The sequence below is a fragment of the Morone saxatilis genome, unplaced genomic scaffold (genome assembly GCF_004916995.1).
Source record: "Morone saxatilis isolate NCDOM2014 unplaced genomic scaffold, NCSU_SB_2.0 Contig15, whole genome shotgun sequence".
Lineage (NCBI taxonomy): Eukaryota > Metazoa > Chordata > Actinopteri > Moronidae > Morone > Morone saxatilis.
The window spans coordinates 17,404,771-17,425,861 of NW_023339707.1; the positions used below are offsets into that span (position 1 = coordinate 17,404,771).

General features: G+C 43.3%; 1 protein-coding gene across 9 annotated transcripts in view; it reads left to right on the top strand.

Moving 5' to 3' along the window:
• tmcc1a (transmembrane and coiled-coil domain family 1a) overlaps positions 1-21,091 on the top strand; it is a 46,741-nt gene that overhangs the window by 17,675 nt on the left and 7,975 nt on the right. The window contains exon 1 of one of the 9 annotated variants that reach the window (XM_035657343.1): positions 15,692-15,852. The exons of the other annotated variants lie outside the window; for them this stretch is intronic. Within the exon in view, the coding sequence (XP_035513236.1) occupies positions 15,814-15,852 (39 nt within the window). The 5' untranslated portion in view covers positions 15,692-15,813. Of the gene's footprint in view, positions 1-15,691; positions 15,853-21,091 lie in introns of those variants that run through there. 9 annotated transcript variants of the gene reach the window in all.

Genomic DNA, 21,091 nt, shown 5'->3' on the forward strand with positions numbered 1-21,091 from the left:
ACACGGGGTATTGCTAGGTCACATTCACTTATACAAAACCATGGCTGCAGATGCATACGATAACTATCAAGTCTTGTCAAACCACCGCCACAGCAGGTTGCCCTCTTGTCATAGGAAACCCAGTCACAAAAGCACGCAGTCAAACCTGTGTGTAATCAAACAACTGAGTTTCGATTGACTTTTAGCAGAGAGAGGGAGAGACAGCTATGGGGATGATGAAGCATGTGCTCTTAGTCCGCACTGGAGGTGATGTCATCCCACTGCTGTGTTTGCCAACTACCAGCCCATAGCAAATAGTTTTTTTTTCAGGCACTGTGTGTGTGTGTGTTGCTGCCAGTGCACTATCATGACTCTCTGTGGTTCACAGTTGTTGACATTAACTATGAGACTTTATTACAGTGTTACAGTCAGATGAGGAAGTAGCATAAAGCCGCTAATGGGTTTGGCCGATCTGTGACTTGTGGTTTCTACTGACGTTTCCAAAAGACCAAAAACGTGTTCTTTTCAAATGTGTTAATCTCTCTTTTCTGCTCTGTAATCTTCCCCCTCTCTTGTCCTTGCCTTCTTATCTACTTTTTGGTCATTTTCTCCCCCTGTCTTTTCTCACTATTCTTCTGCTTCTTGCATACTTTTCTCCTACAGTCAGCCAATAAATCTGTAGTGGTGTGTTTGTGTGGCAGTCGGATGTTAATTATATAGTGTGATGTATGCTGGTGTATGCATGGCAGGAACACATTGATCAGAAATGCAAACACCAGTATTGATTGTGAATTAAACATAAGGGATCTCCTGTTCTGGCTCTTTATCTTAGCCTGCTCTCTGCTCTGTCCTTAATAACATTAGTTGTTACCAGTGGGTTTTGTGGGTGTGGGTGTATGTACACTTCATACGTTTGTTTGTATTCAGATGGATGTCAAATTAAGTAAGGTGTTGGGCCACCATGAGGCACCAGAACAGTGTCAGTGCAAGATGGATTCAACAAGTCTCCAAACTACTGGAGGGATCAAACACTATTCTTCCTGGCTAAAGGTTCCTGCACTATTTAAAAAGAATGTGCTTACAGTGTTGCATCAGCCAGTGTATTTTTGTGGACGTGGATTGTACCAGCCATCTCATGAGAATCATGAATTTGTGTCATAATTTTGATGCAGGCTGTCTTTTCTCACCAAGGCTCAAAATCAACTATTAGTGGGCATGTCTTACAGTCTGATAAACCACCACCATTTTGAATTGACAACCAAACATTTCACCACGTTTCTGCAAGGATTATGAACTTTCATCTAGGACAGCCCTATTTTTTACAATGTATGTATGCCTTACATTCGTCCATAATCTCTTATAACTGGATTGAAATCCGGTGACTATGAAGGCAATAAAATATGATTCACAACATTTTTATTCTCATCAAATTATTGACTGACTCTCATATTCTATATGAAGCATGTGCATGTATTCAACACGCGTACATTTAAGTTTTACCATCAATTTGTCACCTGTCTCTATATATTTGTGTTTATACTATTATACATATTTGTGTATTTGTGAGAGAGCACATGCGACTTCGTCCAGGATCTGTAATCAAGCAGCAGTTTTTCCTCACTGAAAAAACATCTTAATTTGCCACACTTTATTTTTATTCCCGTGCTTCACCTCTTCAACTGTCTGTCTTCCTTCTCTCTGTCTTTCTTCCCATCCTTTACCTCCTCACTGTTTGCCTTACTTCATGTCTTAGAGACTGTCTTTCTTTAGCTCTCACTCTCTCTTCATGTCTCTCCCTTTCATCTGTGTCCAGTGCTCAGACAGTGGAGCCGGTTACCCATCTCCATGGTAACAGGGTGATGTTCAAAGAGGGCCATAGTGGGTTTACCCAGCTAAATGCTCCCAGGTTCATCGTCTAGTATCCACCTCATCAGCCTAGTCTGGTGAAATAATAACCTCTTAGGGTTTCTAAAATAAGACTCCTATGCAGTTTGCCAAATTTGCTAAGTTTATTTTAAATATTGTTTGTTCTTAACCTAATGTAATTAAGCTTTCTCCTTTGTTAAGTATTTGAAATGGCAGAGCTACACAGCAGACATGTTGGAATGGCACCCTATCGCTTAGATCTCATTGCTTAAGACACACCACAGTTTCCTTTTCCTCTTCTCGCACATATTTAAAGTCCTCTGAATGACATACAAAGACAGTTGTGGATTTTGTGTGTCAGTTAGAAAAGTTTGTGCTTGACAGGTAACAGACCTCGATGGGACTCCTGTCTTCCACTTCAAAGAGAATGAACAATGTAAATAGATGCAATGTAAATGTTTTGTTATACCATGTAAAATCCGGAGTGTAGCCTTGAATCGAATGCTCGTCTTTTGTGTGCAGGCGTGCATGTGTGCTTGTGTGTGAACTCTCCACCCAACTGTTTGTGCTCCCTTTGAAGCGTAGTCACAGCCTGTTTAATTAGACTGCTGAATATTCAGATGTGATTATACATATAGGCCAACGCCCTTATTTAGTGCTCGATGCTATTAGCATTCACAACAGTGGGAACACGTTTGGCCACTCCAGACACACATTGCATTGTCACAGTTTATACATAACAAGCAATGTGAAAACGTCAAGGCGGGTGTGATGGGGCAGAGGAATGTTTGAAAGATAAATGTAGGTGTGCGTGTGTGTGTGTGTGTGTGGGTTTATGTGTGGGTGGGTGGGTGTTAATCGGCAGGATAGTCATGGGGAGAGAGAGAAGAAGATAAAACCACGATTTTGAAGCCATTCGTCCCTCTCCGCCAGTTTTATAGGTTTCTAATCTTGGTCTGAATGAGGAAGGAGTCTGCTGCAGCTCTCTGCCTGTTTCTCTGCTGCTATTAATAGACAGATGTCTGAACCAGTGCTGGTCAAGTTCAGTTTTTCAAGGACATTTAAATGTATTTATATATCTAGATAAAAGAACAAGTCACGTGTTTCTTTCATGCAGACTAATATTCCACCCTTTGAGAAGTAGATTTTCCACATTTCCTCTCTTACAGATGAATGACATCATCCATGAAGGCATGTTTATCAAAGGACAATACCAGTTGATTGACTTTTCCGGAAAATAGCTTCAAAATAGTTTGACTTTAACTAATGATTATAATACTTATTGGGGGCTGTACTTGTAGCCTGAATTAGTATTTTTAGTAGTAGTTTGTTGTGCATGTATGTACAAGAGGTCATGTGCATTTATGTGAACATGTCAGCAGTGAGTCACTGTGGGTCATCCTTTGTGTATTTATTTTTGGCTTGCAGCTGGTCCTTCCTTTTTTTGGCTGGTGTGTGTTTCTGTGTGTATGTGTGAGAGAGGACATTAGTGTGGGCATGCACGTGTATCTATGCTGTTTTCTCAGCCGTTGCAGGATTGCCAAATACTTGGTTAGTCAGTCACTGAGGATGTTCTGGTCAACCTTGACCCACATGTCTGTTCCTAAGAACTCTTCTTCTAGGGAAGTATTAGGTCTAAAAAAAAAAAAAACCTCCTTGACACTACTGTGCACCTTTATGAAACATGATGTGTTTGGTTCTTCTTTTCACCCTGGGTGGTGGCTGTTTTCAAAGGGAAATTGCTCATTCTGAGAGAGGAGAAAACAGGCAGTCAGACTCAGAGAGGGCATGCTCTGCATCCCTGCCACTCCCTGCTCTGTCTATATCATTTGTGTGACTGATGAATTATGGATGAGGCTATAGATCGCTGAGCTCAGCTCTGCTCCACTGACCCACTTAGAACACACATGCACACACATTTCAAATCTGATCACAACCTCTAGGGAAATATCGTCATATTTTTTCTTCACTAATAACCAGAACCATTTCTCTCATGCTCATGTGTGTCAGCCAGTAGGAATCCTAGGAATCTTTTCATTTTGTCACTGTTTGCATCTTGTCAGTAAGGCTCATTTTCCCACTGGAAAATTACCTCTAGATCACTGAAACAACATTGCAGTATTTGTTTTTGTTCAGGCAAATAATGGTTGAAAAATGTTCGATCTGAAATGACATAGGACCACAAAAAGACTTTTTCTGCAGGCTGACACACTTTTTTCATAATCCGATGTTATCTACCAACTCCTACTTTTTCAGATCTCTTCTCATGATCTCCTGTCTTGAAATATTACATAACCAAAAGGGTTACACCGTTTGCCGCACTCACTCTTGCCATTTCAGCTTTTCATCTTCTTGACATATCCTCCCTTCCTCCCTGTTCTCAGTATCAGCTCACAAGACACCTGTGTGCCATGATGTGACTGCCACATCAGATCTGAATTATGTTGCATAAATGGCTGCATGCCTGTGAGTTAGAGGATTGACAGTGTAAGAATGCAATAAAAAAGGGTTATTGACAGGAAACTTGTCAGGAAATGGTTGCAGTCAAAAACAGACTAGTAAGAGAGTAAATTGTCCGTACAGCAGATGACACACACTGTGTAGAATAAATTGTGCTCTAGCTCCCCCTCGTGGACTGATGGTATAGTTGGTTTATTGTAATATTCTCTTGTTGTTCTTCTGTTCTAATGTATGATAATCCACATTCATCCCTGGAATATTTACCAGGCCTTGTTCAGGCAAATGTCATACGGATTCTTACTATTTAATATTACTTAACATAGATCTGTTTAGCTTCAGTGTCCATTATGGTAAACAATATGGTGCACCAGACAAGAAGAGCAAAGTATGATGCATTCTCAACTCTGAGAGGGTGAACCCTAATAACTAACCTCTGTATTTCCTAAGTCATGAAAGTTACAGTAGGATTGTGAGCTCAGTTTTGGAAGTTAGCTTTAGTACATGAGACAGTCTTCATTACATTGTTAGATAATCTGATTGGGCAATGAGGGAATGCCCTCTAAGATTGTCATTAGATAATAATTGTTAAGCGCTGATTAGCCAAATGCCAATCTTCATTATCTGTCCTCCTGTTATGAAATCAACTGCTTCCTAGTGGCCTAATTCACACAGTGGAGTTACGCTTAAACTTCCCAAACAGTACCTAGGCCCCAGACCATCCAGTAAGTCTGTTTCAAAGTGGGCAGTGAGGTCAACATGGGGCCACAATGTGGTATGGGGTTTGGGAGGAGAGAACAGGAAAACTGAGAAGGGGGCCAGACAAAATAATCTCTCAGGGCCAAAAAGCTGGGACAGTTTGTTCTAGATTCTTCATCTTCCTGTGTATGAATAGGCTGGCAGTATGTTTGGGCCTGCTTACTGCCCCATGGTGCTCTGGGTATTGTACAGCATCCAGCCAGACCAACTCTGCATTTTGGGCCAGTGCCTTTTCTGTTTCCATGTTGCATAACCATGATGGGGTTGAGAATAAACAGAAGTTGCTCCAACAAATACCAACCACCACCAATGGACAGACATTGTTTCTCCCCTCATCTTTTCCTTCACGTACACACACTGCTTTGCTGTACATTCACACTTTGTCTCACCCCATGTAACCACACTGTCCCACACTGTACTGTCTTACAAATGACATATCATCACCTGCACAGTCAAAATCATACATATATTGGATAAATCGCAAAACACATTACATTATAACCTGACCAATAGTGGATTTTGAGCCTGGTATGATATTGATATCAGTTATTTACATAAGAAAATATTATAAGCAAACGATCGATCGATTCGTTTTTTTTTACTTAAATAAGCGTGACCACCATGAGCGGGACATAAATGACCCCAAACCTGCTGTGTCTTTGGCATTTAATGCACTGGAATATCTCGTTACTTATTTGCTGATATATCTGCAATAAGGTGATATCAACCTAAATATTGGCACACCTTTTAATTGGTCTAGCTCTAAATGCATAGGCAATACCCAAGTCAAATGTCAATCCTCAACGCTTTGAGCACCAAAAATAAAAATCCAAGTCAGAGATCTCAAAATCTGGTTTCCACAATTGATAGGGAGAAAATATGTTGTTGTTTTTTTTGTGTGCTTTTAAAAATAGCAAATACTAATTGCATAGATGTGCTTGCTTCCCTGATGTTATTTACTGTGTCTAGACATGGAGTGGGACTGAGAACACTTACTTGTTTTGGTTGTTGTTATTATCATTTGTTTGTTTTCCTTTCCTGCCTTGCCCTTGTAGATGCCAGTATTGGAGTTGGCTACTAAGATGTTTCACGCTCTCTGACCCAGCCAGTCATAATGGCCCCTGTGTATAAAGTGCCCAGTGGTTTATGTAACTGCTAATAGGTCCATTGATTATACTGGAGCTTAGACCAGTGACAGCCACAGTTGGACAGGAGGCTTCTTTTTATGGGGAAGTTATTGTTCAACAGGGCCTGAGCCCAGAGTCATGGTTGTCTTCTCTCTCAGGCTTGAATTACCCCCAGTCCGTGCAGACAAAGCTCTCGCTCTTCTGCCTTTACGTAACCCCTCACACCCCCGAACCATACCACAGCATAACGCATCACAATTTACAATCACATGGAGGGGACTGTGGTGTTGGCACCCCTAATTCAATTAAAGTTTTACGTTTTACTCTCAGAATCAGAAATACTTTAATAATCCCAGGGGGAAATTACTCTCACGCTGTATATGGCGTTCTGTTTATCATGCTTACTCAATTCCCCCTTTCTCCAATCCCAGTCCAGTTACATCAGAGCCCGTCCCTGCCATTGCTCTTGCAGTCTTGCAGAACCTTTTGGCTGTGTAACACCCGCCTGGCCTCAGTTCAGCACCAGGCTCTGTCCTCCGAATGACAATGAGTATTATGTATTATGAGGATCTTGTTGCCTCTGAGGAAACATCTCTGCACAAGTCATTCTTTATGCCTTCACGTGTGAGCTCATCAGTCAGAGCATTGTCCATTCAAAATGTACATTGCCTCTGTTTCTCAAACCAGAAACCAAAGAAAATATTGTCCGTAAAACATCCGATTTTCAATACATTTTACTGTAGTAATCTGTCATATTTTACTAGGGTGGAGCTACGGGTGAAGCTTGCCACTGTTGTGTACTTGTTTACTGTCATAGAAGGAAGCAATTAGCTACATTTTGAAACATGTGAAATAGACAGGCATAGAAATTATTATAAGCACTTAAGTCTGTCAATCCTAATTAAAATTATTACAACTATTATGAAGCTGTTCAACCTGTTGCATCATTGTCTACTAAGATCCATTATCAGTTCATCCCAGTTGTTCTCAATGCAGTTTAAGAAGTGCAAGTGCAGTGAAAGAAAATGTTCACATGTAACATAACGTAACATTTTTAATTCCATAATGTTCAAAGTAAAATTCAGGTTAACAAGGCCTTAGAACTGCAATTTATTGAGTGGTTGACTCGGTGTCTTAAGCCATTTATCATAACATTGTTTGCCTGGTGCTTAAGCATATACACTCATATACTTTATTTATGTCTTGAAGGAAAATGCAGTTAATGATATAGAAACATTTCCAATAAACAGTCCTTACCTTTCAAAATTTAATGTGTCTTCTGTGTTTCCATTTTTGCAATAAATGGGAACACAGAATACATATGATATTCATGCAAAAAACTAAGAGCTCCCCAACTATAGATCTAGTAACCTACCTGTAGTAACCTATAGTCCCACTGCTGGGTGTGTCCTGCATTACTGTATAACTAGATTAGGATGCCTGCTCTGGATTGGCCACACACATCACCAGTTGAGGAGGTCACATGCATTTAGAACACATGCGTAAAATGCATGTGTTTGTAAGTGTGTGAGAGAGAATGAGACATTGTAAACGGATGTATTCATCAATGTGGGTCATTGTTTTGTCTGCAGGGCACATCTGTCTCAAACCCATTTAATGAGATGCCACAAAAAGATCTGTTTTTTTTTTTTTTTTGTACTGAACTCGTTTGCACAAATATTCTTGATCTTCTCACACACTTGCACATAACATTTTTAGGACTGGGATACAACTCAGATCATGTGTCTGTAGAAAATAACTACTTTCAACTCTATTAAGTGGAGAATAGAACTAGAAACATGACTTCTAATGAATGATATGCTGTAACAAGATGCCTAATTACTCCAAGTCTCACCCTACAAATTGGACCACTGTGTCGGAGAGATCATAAGTTGTAATTTCTAATTTAATTATAATAACACATTCCAAAGAGAAATACTTTCCCAAATAATTGTATTTTTATCTATATATATATATATATATATATATGTGTGTGTTCTTATATAAATAACATCTAGGAGTGGTCACAGCTGTTCTTTCTGTTCCCTAATTTTGCCCAGCTAATGTGGCACCAATAAAGTAAAAAAGCCCTTGAGGCAAACATCTCCATTTCCTATTTAGCTTTTGAAAATCAAGTCACTTGTCAGAGCTTGAGTATACCCCCCTCTGTGAATCTGTCATTGCAGAGGCACTCTGCTATTTTAGGTATGTTTTTAAGGCATGCTACCAAAGAGTGTGTAAAGATGTCCTGAGTCGCCCTGAATGCTTGGGGAATTCCAGGACTGACAGGAGCTGCTGGGGGTAACTTAGCCCTCCATAGGAGACATGGACCTCAGGCTGGAATGACACTGTGAGCAGTAATGAATGTAATGCATTTGTGTCTGAAAGGAACCTGTTAGTCAGAGGATCCGGTGTGGGATTCCCCATAAGTGACTAATGTTTGACAATTAAGTCATGTTTAAGAAAAATACTGTGTTTACTAAATGGAGATTTACCGATCAGTAAGTTAAAACTGATTGCACTACAATCCTTACCCCCGAACCTGTAGTTCTTACATAGAGATTAGTTTTTTTTCTAAATATTTACCACTGCTAACTGCCAGATATAACTAGGACATAGACTAGACATTTTAATGTGGAAATGTTACATATTATATCTTTAATAATGACTTGACACAATAAACGTCCTCCATATAAAAAAATATTATGCCAGTAACATTCAGATAAACTAAATGAACAAATAAGGTTAGTTAGGTTAGCTTAACATAATGGAATATTTGTCACAACTCATACCTATATACACCTACAAAGGATTGGCAGTTAAGTTTAATGTATCATTTGCCCAAGACAGTGAATAATATGTGTGAATGGATGTGTTACAAGTGAAGGGAAGTAAAGAGAATATAGATTCTGTGATGTAGCTTTGGAATGACAGACTTTTTTTTTGCAGTGTTACTACTTGGCTCAGACTTTAAACTACTGATTCTGCAATGTGTCCCTTTGATTCAATACTGGGGTCAAACCTACGTCACACAGTTCCACAGTTCCACTTCCATCTGAGCACAGGTTGGGTTTATTCTTACATAAGCAGCCTTTTCCCTAAATCCTATCCTCTCTCTCCTGGTCCCCTAACTCCTCCCGCTTTCTCATTAAAGCCTGTATTCATGCCCTCCTGTCCCCCTCCCTCCTGTCGGCTTCTGCACAGAAGTCTTTAGTAGCCGTTGTACTGCCTTGCCCCCTATGCTCCCTGCTTTGCTTTTTCTCCCTAATTGGTTTGTACACTTTTGTGATGGCTCACAAACACACGACTTTATCGTGGAGAACAATGCACTGAAGTTCATAAAATGGTGTTTGTGGGAGCATTCAAATATGAATTTGCATGTGTTTTAATGCAGTAAAGGTGACCAATGTTAACTGTTAACCACTGAATTACGACAATGACTGGTCGAATTGAAATTGGAAATACAACAAGCTGAAGTGAATAATTTCCTTTCCACTTGACATTTTACTACCTGCACAATTCTACAAATCTACAGTGACATTTGATTGTGACAAATGTCCTACAGTTAAAGGTGCCTTTGTACTGTTTCCCCTTATAATTGTTTATCTCAATGATTTAGTATTCTAGTAAAAGTTATCACCATGTCATTCACACACATCAGTGGACAAACACCGATGATGCAGTCGTAGACCATAATCATGTGTGTACACATATGCAGAGTTTTGAATAGCAGCTTTGTAATCATCATATGACTGTGTAATCTGTGTAATCAGGGTTTATACTGGAGTGCAACCTTTCTCCGCACCTTAAACCAAAACTGTCCAGTCCTTTGTGTGTGTTTAATTCTGTGTTATACAATTTATATGAAAAAAATATGGCAGTTTAAGCACAGTTCAGGCATCTCAGTATGTGTTATTGGTCAGCAGAAACACTTATCTAACCATGTCTGTTAGCGTACACAGGCAGAGGAAGGTGATTCATTACAGCATGATCACTCGGGAAACTGATTGGCTGCGACAATCAAACTGTGTGATAATTGAATGGCGGGAGTGCAAGATTCTTCTCCCTTTCTTTCTGCCTGAGCTAGCCACTGTTTTGGAGCTTAGCTGGCCTAGAAACTCCAACAGAAGAAAAGCGCCCACCCCATCCCACCCTCCCTTCAGAAAGCTTTCTCACAACCCCTCTCTCCTTTGCTCCCTCTGGCTCCGTCTCCCTCTCAGTGACAGCTCCTGGTGGGCTCTTTTTTTCCTGCCTGCTCCCTCGCTCCCCTCACATCCGTCCTCTGGGTCTTTGCCTCTCTTTTTCTCCCTCTGAGGATTTTATCCTCGACAGATTCTTTGAACACTTAACTTCACAGTAAACTGTTCCTTCTTTTTAACCCTGCCTCCATCCAACCCTGCAAGTCTTCATCCGATTAACCGCTTCGGCTCTGTCACCCCAAACCCACATCAGACTGAACCTTTACTCCAGAAGAGTCCTTGTTCTCCAACTGGTTCCCGCTGTTTGTGGGAGTCGTGCTTGGCGAACTACATATATGTGTGTTCCATACGCTTTCTGCCGGTTGCTGTGTGTTGTGGAGCGTGTGTTAGAACTGAAGCGTGGTCATGGGCTTTGAGGAACGGCTGCTCTGTGAACCAGCTGCACAACACTCCCTCGACTCTGCGGCTATCAATAGTCATGGCTCATTGCTGGAGGGACTGAGCACTCTATGGATTCTGGATATTCAATTAAGCCAACAGTAATTCTTAAGAGTCTCTACTTCCTTGTTGGCAAGTGGAGTCTTTGTCCAGTGGACTTTGAGTCAAGTGGACTTTGTTTGGGAGAAGGGTCCTGAGTGATGAGTTCACTCGCAGAGCCATGCTTTTCCCCTCTCCCTCGGCTTTTGTCGTCTTCCGAGGGAAAAACAAACAGATAGACAAACCAAACTAGATTCCTGTCCAAGCTGTGCGCATGCGTCTCCCTGCCATGGAGGTCATCCTCAACCTGGTTACTGCTGACACCTCTCCACTTCCTACTCCCACCACTGTGAGTCTCCACCTTTGAATAGTGTTTGTGTTTATGGTCATCATTTGGTTTTGAGGTCTCATTTTATTCACTTCATCAATGATTGTTGAAACCATAATAGGCGTTTTATAGACTTAGAAGCAACAAAATTCTGGTTGACCAATTTCTTGGTGTAAAAAGGATTGTGTCTTGAAATCGCCGGGATTGAAAGTCTTTGTTGTGATAGTGGACCCTAGAAAAGCCTCTGTTTTTTTTCTCTCTTTTCTCCGCAGACCTTCACTCTCAGCTGCTGATGTGTGTTTCTTTCTTTTCAAAGTGAACACGAAGGGCTTTTCTCACACCCTCTAAATTCCTTAGGAAATGCACTGGCAGGCATCCGCTGTTTGTTTGTGCCTGTCTGTTGTGCATTATTAGTGCAACTTTGAGTTGTATGTTAATTCATGAGTGCATGTGTTGAGTAAACTGCCTGTTGTCGAGCATCACATGGAGTTATGTAATTTTCCATATCTGGTGAATGGGGCTCATTGTTGCCACATTGGATAACCTTAAAGGGAAAAAAAAGCGGATTTCCATTAAAAACATCTCTTTTGTGTCAATTTCAGCACTGCTTAATTTGGCATGCCTGTGTGGGAACTGAAACCATGAGGAAAAGAAAAGGGGACGGCAGGAAAAGGTTTAGGGTTGGATTCGTCACAAGCACTGAAATAACTTAAAATAACTAATAAGTGCAGCTATGCACTCCATGGACGCACATGCACTTCACTGCATGCTTACCTCATCTTTGCTGTACCACCCCAACCATACATTGTCAGATGCAAGCTAATCTTTTATCTGTTTAATAAAAGACAAGGATCACTTAGTACTGCCGTGTTGTTGCTATGACAACCACTTTCTGATCCCTAGACTGCAGGGTTAAAGATCAAACCAACTAATCAGGAGTGTGAAGTTCAGTCAGTCAGAGATGATTGGCTTTGATGCCGGAGGAGTGATGAGGTCAGAGAGATATAAGTGGAATAAATGGAGAGATGACAGCTGTAAAGTGCAAAATGACTGTTTACAGGTGGACAGATCACATCAATTATTTAGGCACAGCACTAAGCTAACACCTAAAAACCCTGCTTCTTCTATCCAAGGTCCTGTCTCTCATGGATATAAAACTCTGATGTGCTGTGAAATATCGCTGTTACATCTTTTCCATAGTGCAGAGAATGCTGTAATAGGAGAGGTGCAGAGCAGAACAGATTTCCTAGAAAGAAACCTGAAGTTACAGTATCATGGTAGTATCACTCTTGCATCTTGGCACATGAAGCCGCTGCCTCACAAGAAACACAAGCTGACATCACAGGAAGCTCACAACCACTCAGCAGGAATTATGCGAGGCTTAACAACCAACAAGGTATTGTACTTTTGCACTCACACGGGCAAATAGCAAAAAACTTGACCTTGAACATAGACAACTTAACAGTTTTTTTATGTTAAGGAAAATAGAAAGAGGGAAAGATAACTTGGTGTTTCAGACAAAAATGTTTATATACAAAACAATCACAGCACAGCTTAGTGCCGTGGTTTATGATTGCCATGTTTACGCTAAATACTGTGTTTAAGACGATTATATAAGCTATAAGTCTATTGTTATAGTAATTTTGTTTCATTCTTAAACATGTGGTGTAAAAACACATATGCCTTTAAACAACAAGCAGCAGTCAATGGTGGAAATGTGGTTACAAATTCCACTCACCCTGATTGGGTCAGGGTATAGATATCAGTTGTTGTGTGACAAGAAGCTTAAAACTGTCTGTTTCCACTCTTTGGCCATCAGAACATCTTGGCTTTAACTGAACCTGAACTCACCTGAGTCATCTGACAAAACAGCAAACACATAAGGGCTTAGAAGAGAAGAAAACAGGGGATGGCATTTGTGAAACTAAAGAAAGGAGAAATGAGAAACTGCCCCCAAAAAAGGAAAGGGTCTTATGACGGCATCAGTCCATTTTTTTTGCTCTATGACCTACATTGAGCAGACTGGAATTTGGGGCATATGTGTGTCCTGGGTGGCTGAGAGAGATTGAGATGGGGCAGTACAAGATGTTCTTGTTGTGCGTATCTAATTATGTGTGATACATATCTAACAACATTAGCCCGGTAATGCTTTCTAAATGCCTGTTTGTGTGAGACGTATGGCCGTGGGTCTGAGTGTTTAAGTTTGGCTAGGCTTTTTCCAAGCTACGGGTGGATCTAAGGTAAGTCAGGGTTGCCCTTTCACAGCTCTAACCAGCTTTACGTGGATCAGAAGCACATTGCACAACCAAGCCCACCAGCAGGCGGACCCAGTTTGGGTTTGGCTCCACATGGGTGGAGTGAGAACAGACTCCTTAAGAGAGTGTGTGTGTATGCGCAATGCAAGGAGCCATTGGGCAGGGGACAGGTCCGTGCAGACCCTTTTGTCTTTCTTACTGATAAAGTCTAATCCGAGTGGGATCAGACAGCCCCTCAATTACGAATTACAAAAAAACACACACACTCAGTTTTCCTCATTAGGCTGCACAAGCTCCAGTGATGCAGTGCCTGTCGCTTCTTGCTTCAGTGGCTCAGCACATCAACATGTTTGGCTCTGTTAACCCTGGGAAATTAGCCTAATCCTTCAGCTCACCATCTTTAATTACATGCATGATTAGTCACATAAAAACTGGACCATTGGGGATGACACTGATTGTACAGACAATTTGTTCAGTAACTGGAACTCTTTATCTGCATCAGAAAGTTGGAGATGAAGCATTTCTTTGCTATGTGTGGTAGCATAACAGTATGAGTCTGTATTAAAAAATGAGATCATCACTATGCACTGACTAGTCATAGAGATACAGTATATGAGCTGTCTGTAGAGTTGTAAAAGAGAACTACCTTTGTAAACAATCCGACTGACCAGCTGTGCTCGGTTCCTTTGCTTATGTAACTGAAGAACTCTGCTGACAGTAAACTTATTGATCTGTGAAAGGGCGTTAATTTAGTGCCAGTGTGTATGTATGTACTCTTATCACAGTATCTAAAACCTCTATCTACTCTGTATTGCAGGGCACTCAAGTTCAGGGTTCAGCCAACTCGCCCTTTGCCCTCTTTATCTGTATCTTTAGTCTGAGGGTCCATATTTGGTTATTCAGATAACTGAGTCAACTGTAAGACAAGAGCGAACTGAGACATTGTCACATTTACTCCATGGAGTGGTCATATAGATGAAATGGGCACTTCATTCATGCTTGCCCTCATGGAGCTATTTATACTGTTTTGTTTATAGCCGAGAACACGCCAGGTGCTTCTCCGAAACGTCATTTCTTAGTTCTCTACTGTGCCATTCCAGCCAAGCAGGCTTTTCTAGTTCTCTGATTCATTTGATCTCACTGGCTGCCCATCAAGGGGATTTAATAATGAGTAGACTTACTGTGGACAACAGTTGTCACAGGAGGTAAATTGACTCATGGATGTGGGCCTTCTTGTATTTAACACCATTGTATAGTAAACAACACAATGCGAAACCGTTTCATTTTAAAGCCAAATTACCTAGAAATGTTATAGGACTTGCCCAATCTGTAGTGTTTACCAGTACTAAGAGGAATGTGCCCTTGGCTAAGTTAAATGTGTGTGGAGGAAGGGACTGGTTTTTCTTGTCCTGAGTACTCTTCTCTATTGGCTGGCACAGACATAGACAGAGAGACTAGGAGTTGATATAGTCTCAGATTAAGGCTCAGACTCGCAGTCTGCCCTGCGGCCTCTTGTTCAACTCGATTACAGGATTTCACTTCACATATTAACTCTCTGATTGCAAAACAATGCGTTACCCTTTCTGATATTTGTCTGTTTTTGTGGGGTTGTGTGTTGCTCATTCATCCATGTGGTTCATTCATTTGTTTGTTGTTAAAAGTGACATGGATGAGATCAATTATTGATATTCCCTCCTATTGTTGCACTTCCTGTACCACAACCCCGTACATACAGTCAATAACAAAAATCTAACCTGTTTATAGGTAGACAGCTCGTTGCTTGTATGTAATAGCTGTATGTTTTTTTTTGTGTATATCTATTTAGCTTGACATGTATGCCTGTGTCTGCATCCTCAACACTATATTTGTCCACCGCAGATGTGGTGGAAGAAGTATTCAGTTCCTTAAAAATAAAAATAAATACAATTAAGTATTGTTTTATTTGATTATTATTTATGCATTTATGTGTAAGTAGTATTTCACTGTTGTAGCTGGCCGACATGGGAAAGTTTAATTTTTGCTCCCAGTGAACCGGATAAAGTCCAATGAGAAAGTCCCTGACTGGGGAGTTATTTCTGCTGCAAGTGAGGATGATTGACGGCAGCTCAGAGGATGATGTCACCCCTTCAGCTGTGAGGGGAGGTGAGGGGAGGTGAGGGGGGCGGGGCTTCCCGCACTGCCCGGGTGACAGAGTTTCAGGTGCGCTTCAACTTTCACAACAAGCCCGGCGAGTTGGAGAGACAGTAGCGTCCGACGAAACTTCCAAGAAACCGGGCGGGGATTTTATAGGCGAGGTCTGAGCTGTTTAACTTGGACAAAGTGTCAGAGCAGATGAAAGTAGACAGCACCAATTCACTTTGGGGACAATGCACTGGGAACAGTTTCTCCGTTTGGCGAATGGAAAGGTGAGCCGCTTTTTGTTTTTGTTTTTTTGCGCACCTTGAGGTCGCTTTGGACAAAGACGACTTGCAGGAGTTGCTGGTTGGTTATTTGCCATATTGAAATCAACTGGGAAAAAGACTCTCTTTCTCCCGACTTCGTGGTTGTGTGTTGGACGTGTGGATCGTCCATGTCATCAATAGTCATCGTTGCGCATGCAGGTGAGCCTCATCGTGCGTTCCGTTTTTACCTGTTATGGATGTAAGTACGCTGTAATGTTGGTGCCGTACTGCTCGGTCTCGCCTGATCCACTCTTGCCTTTAGTCTTCGCCGCTCGGACGTTGCGCCACCCCCTCACCCCGCTCGCTGCTGCGCCCTCAGCGCTACTTATCGTAGTGATGACCAATGCACTCTTCCCGACTCCCGCATCCCCCGCCACGCACACGGATCCCCCACTTTCCAGCGCGTCCAACCCTCCTCTCCTCGTCTTGCCCTCACCCCTGCGAGCCGCCTGAGGAAATGAGTACATCGGATGCAAGGTGCAGGTTCACATCACTCTCTCAAGTAATCCGCTGTCACGCCCTACCGGCCCCTCACTGCAAAATAAACGCAAACTCAGTCCTAATACGTGTCCTTGCATCTTCCCTACAACACATCGCTCTTTACGAGGCGCGCCGCGCGCGGCGCGGCGCGCCGCGGCGGCGCGGAGGCGGCGCGGCGCACGGCGATGGGGCCCGGCGGCGGGCCGGCTGAGAGGCGGCCGCGGCGGTGGCAGCCAGCGGCGCGGCGGGGGGTGCGGGGCGGGGCGGGCGCGCGGCGGCGCCACGGCGGGAGCCGGGGCGCGGGGGCGCGGGCGGCGCGGCGCGTGCGGGGGGGGTGCGGGGGGCCGCGCGCCGGGGCGGCGCGCCGCGGCGCGGGACGCGGTCGAGCGGGGGGGTTCGGGGCGGCGGGGGCGCGGGGCGCCGCGGGGTCGGGGCGGGGGGGCGGGCGGGCGCGGCGGCGCGGCGGGTGCGGCGGGGCTGCGCCAGGGCGCGCGCGCGCCGCCGCCGCTGCTCTCGTCCTAGATACTGCCACCTACAGCAACAACAGACAAACTCACTTCTTCAATCTAACTTCCCTGCCTCAGTCTTGCCAGCACTCTCCGCCACTCCCTGAACAACAACACAGATACCCGCGCGCGCGCCTGACTGCTCTCATTCCTCACTCCGATCTTGCTGCTTCAACCCCACAACAGAAACGCAGAAAGATCGTGCTGAACGCTCCTAGACTGCACACCCACCCCCGAACCGATCGAGTCTGCTGCATCGCCTTAACCACACTACTCAACATACTCTCTTCTTATTCTTGAACGCCTCGACGGGAAAAATTCCACTACTGTGCGACCTTTCCTGTAATCTGGGGAACCTGCACACCTTAAACGCTCAGTGCCTTTCCACAGCGACTTCCTCAGAAACTGCAGAAGCTCTGCATTTATATTGTATGTCAGCCAAAATAAGACCCTCACCATGCAACTCAACTTTTTCTCTTGTTCCCCCTCTTTTAACTCCCTGATTCACCTCAACTCCCTCTTCCTCCCTCGACTCTACCCTACCACAACCAGCCACCTCCCTCTCCTCTCCCATATCCCCACCTCAGAATCGACGGCTGGAGTAACGGCTAGGGACAAACCACCCTGGCTGTTCATGTGAGCAGACGTCTTCAGGGATGAGGAGACAACCCCACGCACCCTCAGCGCACTAAAAGAACTTCCCAGCTGGCACAGAAAACACTCCAAGCCACAAGCAATTAAGATCGAGAAACAGCCAGGGAGACAACCGTTGCTGATTACCTCAAACTGGCAACAACGCTGACAACAGCAAAGCAACAGCATCAAAAAGGTCAGGAATAGAGTTGTTCACTCATGGAAACATAATATCGCACCATCCAACTCTGATTAAGATCGGGGACACAGCACCCCTGTCAGCCACCTGTAGACGTGGCCACCCCAATACGCGGTCCACACGGCTGCATCATTGGAGCCCGCTTTGCGTGCAGTGGAATCAGTTTCCTCTCACCCAGAGCTCAACGCTATGGCCACAAAGCGCAAGCACAGCGCACATCGCCCACACGGCACCGGACCGACGCCCACACCGCCGCCACCGGACGCAAAACAAGACGCTACACTCCACCTATTGCCACCGCTGCCGCCGCCGTTCTGTGCCCCAGGCACGCCCCCCCACCCACCGCGCCTGCACGCAAGAGCAGACCGCCGGCCCGCGCCACCGCACAACAGCCTGGCACCATTGGGTGCGCAGCTCTACGGCTACGAAGGTCGTCCCTGTCCCGGATTAATCAATTATACAATATTAATATTTCACAGAGTGCAACACTCCTAACTTTACCTGATATGCGTGTCTTTGCTTTTTCAGCGTTTGCCAGTTGAGGTAACTCACAACGTTTCATCCTGCGTTGCTCGATCTAATCTGCTCTGTGAGCTGAGACGATTTCTGATAAAGAATTGCTCTAGTCGCTGAGGGTCTGGGGTGCCATCTCACCTCCTGGAAAGAACCGTCGCTCCACATGAACAGCCAGGGGATGTTTGTCTAGCCACGTCACCTCCAGCGATCAGATCTAAAGTGACGATAAAGAGAAAAGAAGAGAGGAGATGGGGTAGGTATAGAAGTCAGCGAGAAATAAAGTTGAAGATAGGAAAATAAAAAGGGGGGACAAGGAAGAAAAATGTAAGTTGCAATGGTAGGGTTTCTAGTCATTGCGACATACAAAAAAAGCAGAAGCTTCTGCATTCGAGCCAGTCGCCTGAAACAGGGCAAACTGACCAGTTGAAAGCACTCGCGTCATCCCCATCAACAAAAGAACGCAAGATAAGGATATCGATTCATCTCAGGGCTTTACAAAAAAAAGAAGTGAAAAGATAACTTTTTATATTTTCAAAAAACAAATGACACAACAAAACCAATACCTCAGGTTGAATATAGAGCTATCCACACATCTCTGTTTCTTTGGACTTAAACAGACAAGATCAAATGAAAAGACATACAGACCCAATCTCTGTTTCTTCTTAGCAGATACAATGAGGAGACAAGACTGAAGGAGAATTAGAATTAAAGAATATTCGTGTGCTTTATCAGATACTAACGAGAACCACAAAGCGATGGTCGACAAATCAAGACACTATCCTTAAATGGATTTACTTTATTTGCCTAAAACTAATACAATCTAACTGAGAAAGAAGAACTAGCACCTAACATTACGATTGACTCTTACCTCAACACCTCCAAAGGACCAGGACGACAAACAGAAATTGGGACGCACTGCGAAACTGATCATCTTCGCGGGGCAGAGCAAAATAATATCCATACCAAACATACAAGCCTGAGCACGACACACAAACACGACGCGCGGGTCCAAAACACCCGCGAGAAACAAAGCAAAGGAATCAGAGAAACGAGGCAACATCCAACAACATTCACGCATTCCGCTACGCACCACACTCCAATAACAGTAAATAAAACGAACGGCAACGAGAGGCTTCACTGCGATGCCAACAGAATAGACTAATACGACAGACACACAGATCAACAAACACAAACACAAGCATCGAGGAGAAAGAGAAGCTTCTTTTCCCAGTTAATTTCAAATATGGCAAATAAAACCAAACCAGCAAACAATCTACAAGCGGCTCTTCACAAAACGACTCAACGTGGCAAAAACAAAAACAAAAAGCGGCTCACCTTTCTTTCGCCAAACGGAGAAACTGTTCCCAGTGCATTTCCCAAGGATTGGTTGCTGCTAACTGCATCGCTCTGACCACCTGCTTTGTCCAGCAACAATCAGACCCGCCTATAAAATCCCGCCCGTTCTTGGAAAGCTTTCGTCGGCATACTGTCCCATCAAACTCGCCGGCTTGTTGTAAAGTGAAGCGCACCTGAACCTCTGTCAACCGCATGCGGGAAGCCCCGCCCCATCCCTCCGCTCACATCCCCTCACCATCCCTCACAGCTGAAGGGGTGACAATCATCCTCATTGAGCTCGTCAATCATCCTCACTTGAAGCAGAATAACTCCCCCAGTCCAGGGACTTCCAATGACTTATCCGGTTCAATGGAGCAAAAATAAACTTTTCCCATGCGCGCCACGACACAAGATGAACACTATACACATAAATGCATAGAATATAAGTCAAATAAAACAATACTTAATTGTATTTATTTTTTATTTTTTAAGGAACTGAATTCTCAACCACATCCTCGGTGGACAAAATATAGTTTGAGATGCAGACAACCAAGGCATCATGCATCAAGCAAAATAATAATACACAAAAAAAACATACAGCTATTACATACAAGCAAACGAGACGTCCCACCTATAACAGGTTAGATATTTGTTAATTGACGTATGTACGGGTTTGGTACAGGAATGCACAAAGGAGGAATATCAATAATCTGAATCTCAATCCATGTCACTTTACAACAAACAAAGAAGAACAACATGGACAATGAGCACACACAACCCACAAAAAAGACAATAACAGAAAGTACGCATGTTATTGCAACAGAGAGTTAAATGTGAAATGAAATCTGTAACGAGTAACAAGAGGCCGCAGCAGACTGCGATCTGACCTTAATCTGAGACTATATAACTCCTAGTCTCTCGTCTATGATTGCCAGCAATAGAGAGAGTACTCAGGAACAAAAACAGATCCCTTCCTCCACACACATTTAACTTAGCCAAGGGCACATTCTCTTATACTGGTAAACACTACAGATGGCAAGTCTATAAATTTCTAGGGTAATGCTTAAAATAACGGTTTCGCCATTGTGTTTACTATACAAATGGGTTAAATACAAGCAAGGCCACATACATGAGTCATTACCTCCTGTGACAACGTTGTCCACAGTAAGCTCACCATCTACTTAAATCCCTTGATGGGCACCAGGAAGATAAGTCAGAGAACAGAAAACCGCTTGCTGGAATGGCAAGTAGAGACACTAAGATGACGCTTTCGGAGAAGACTGGCTGTTCTCGGCATAAACAAAACATATAAGAGCCCATGAGGCAACATGATGAATCCCATAATCCAGCTATATGACACTCCATGGAGTAAAGTGACAATGTCTCAGTTCGCTCTTGTCTTAACAGTTACTCCCCAGTTATCTGAATAACAAATGATGGACACGACTAAAAACAGATAAAAGCAGGGGAAGTTAGCTGACCCCGAACATTGATGCCCTGCATAAGACGTAGATAATGAGTTTTTAGATACTGT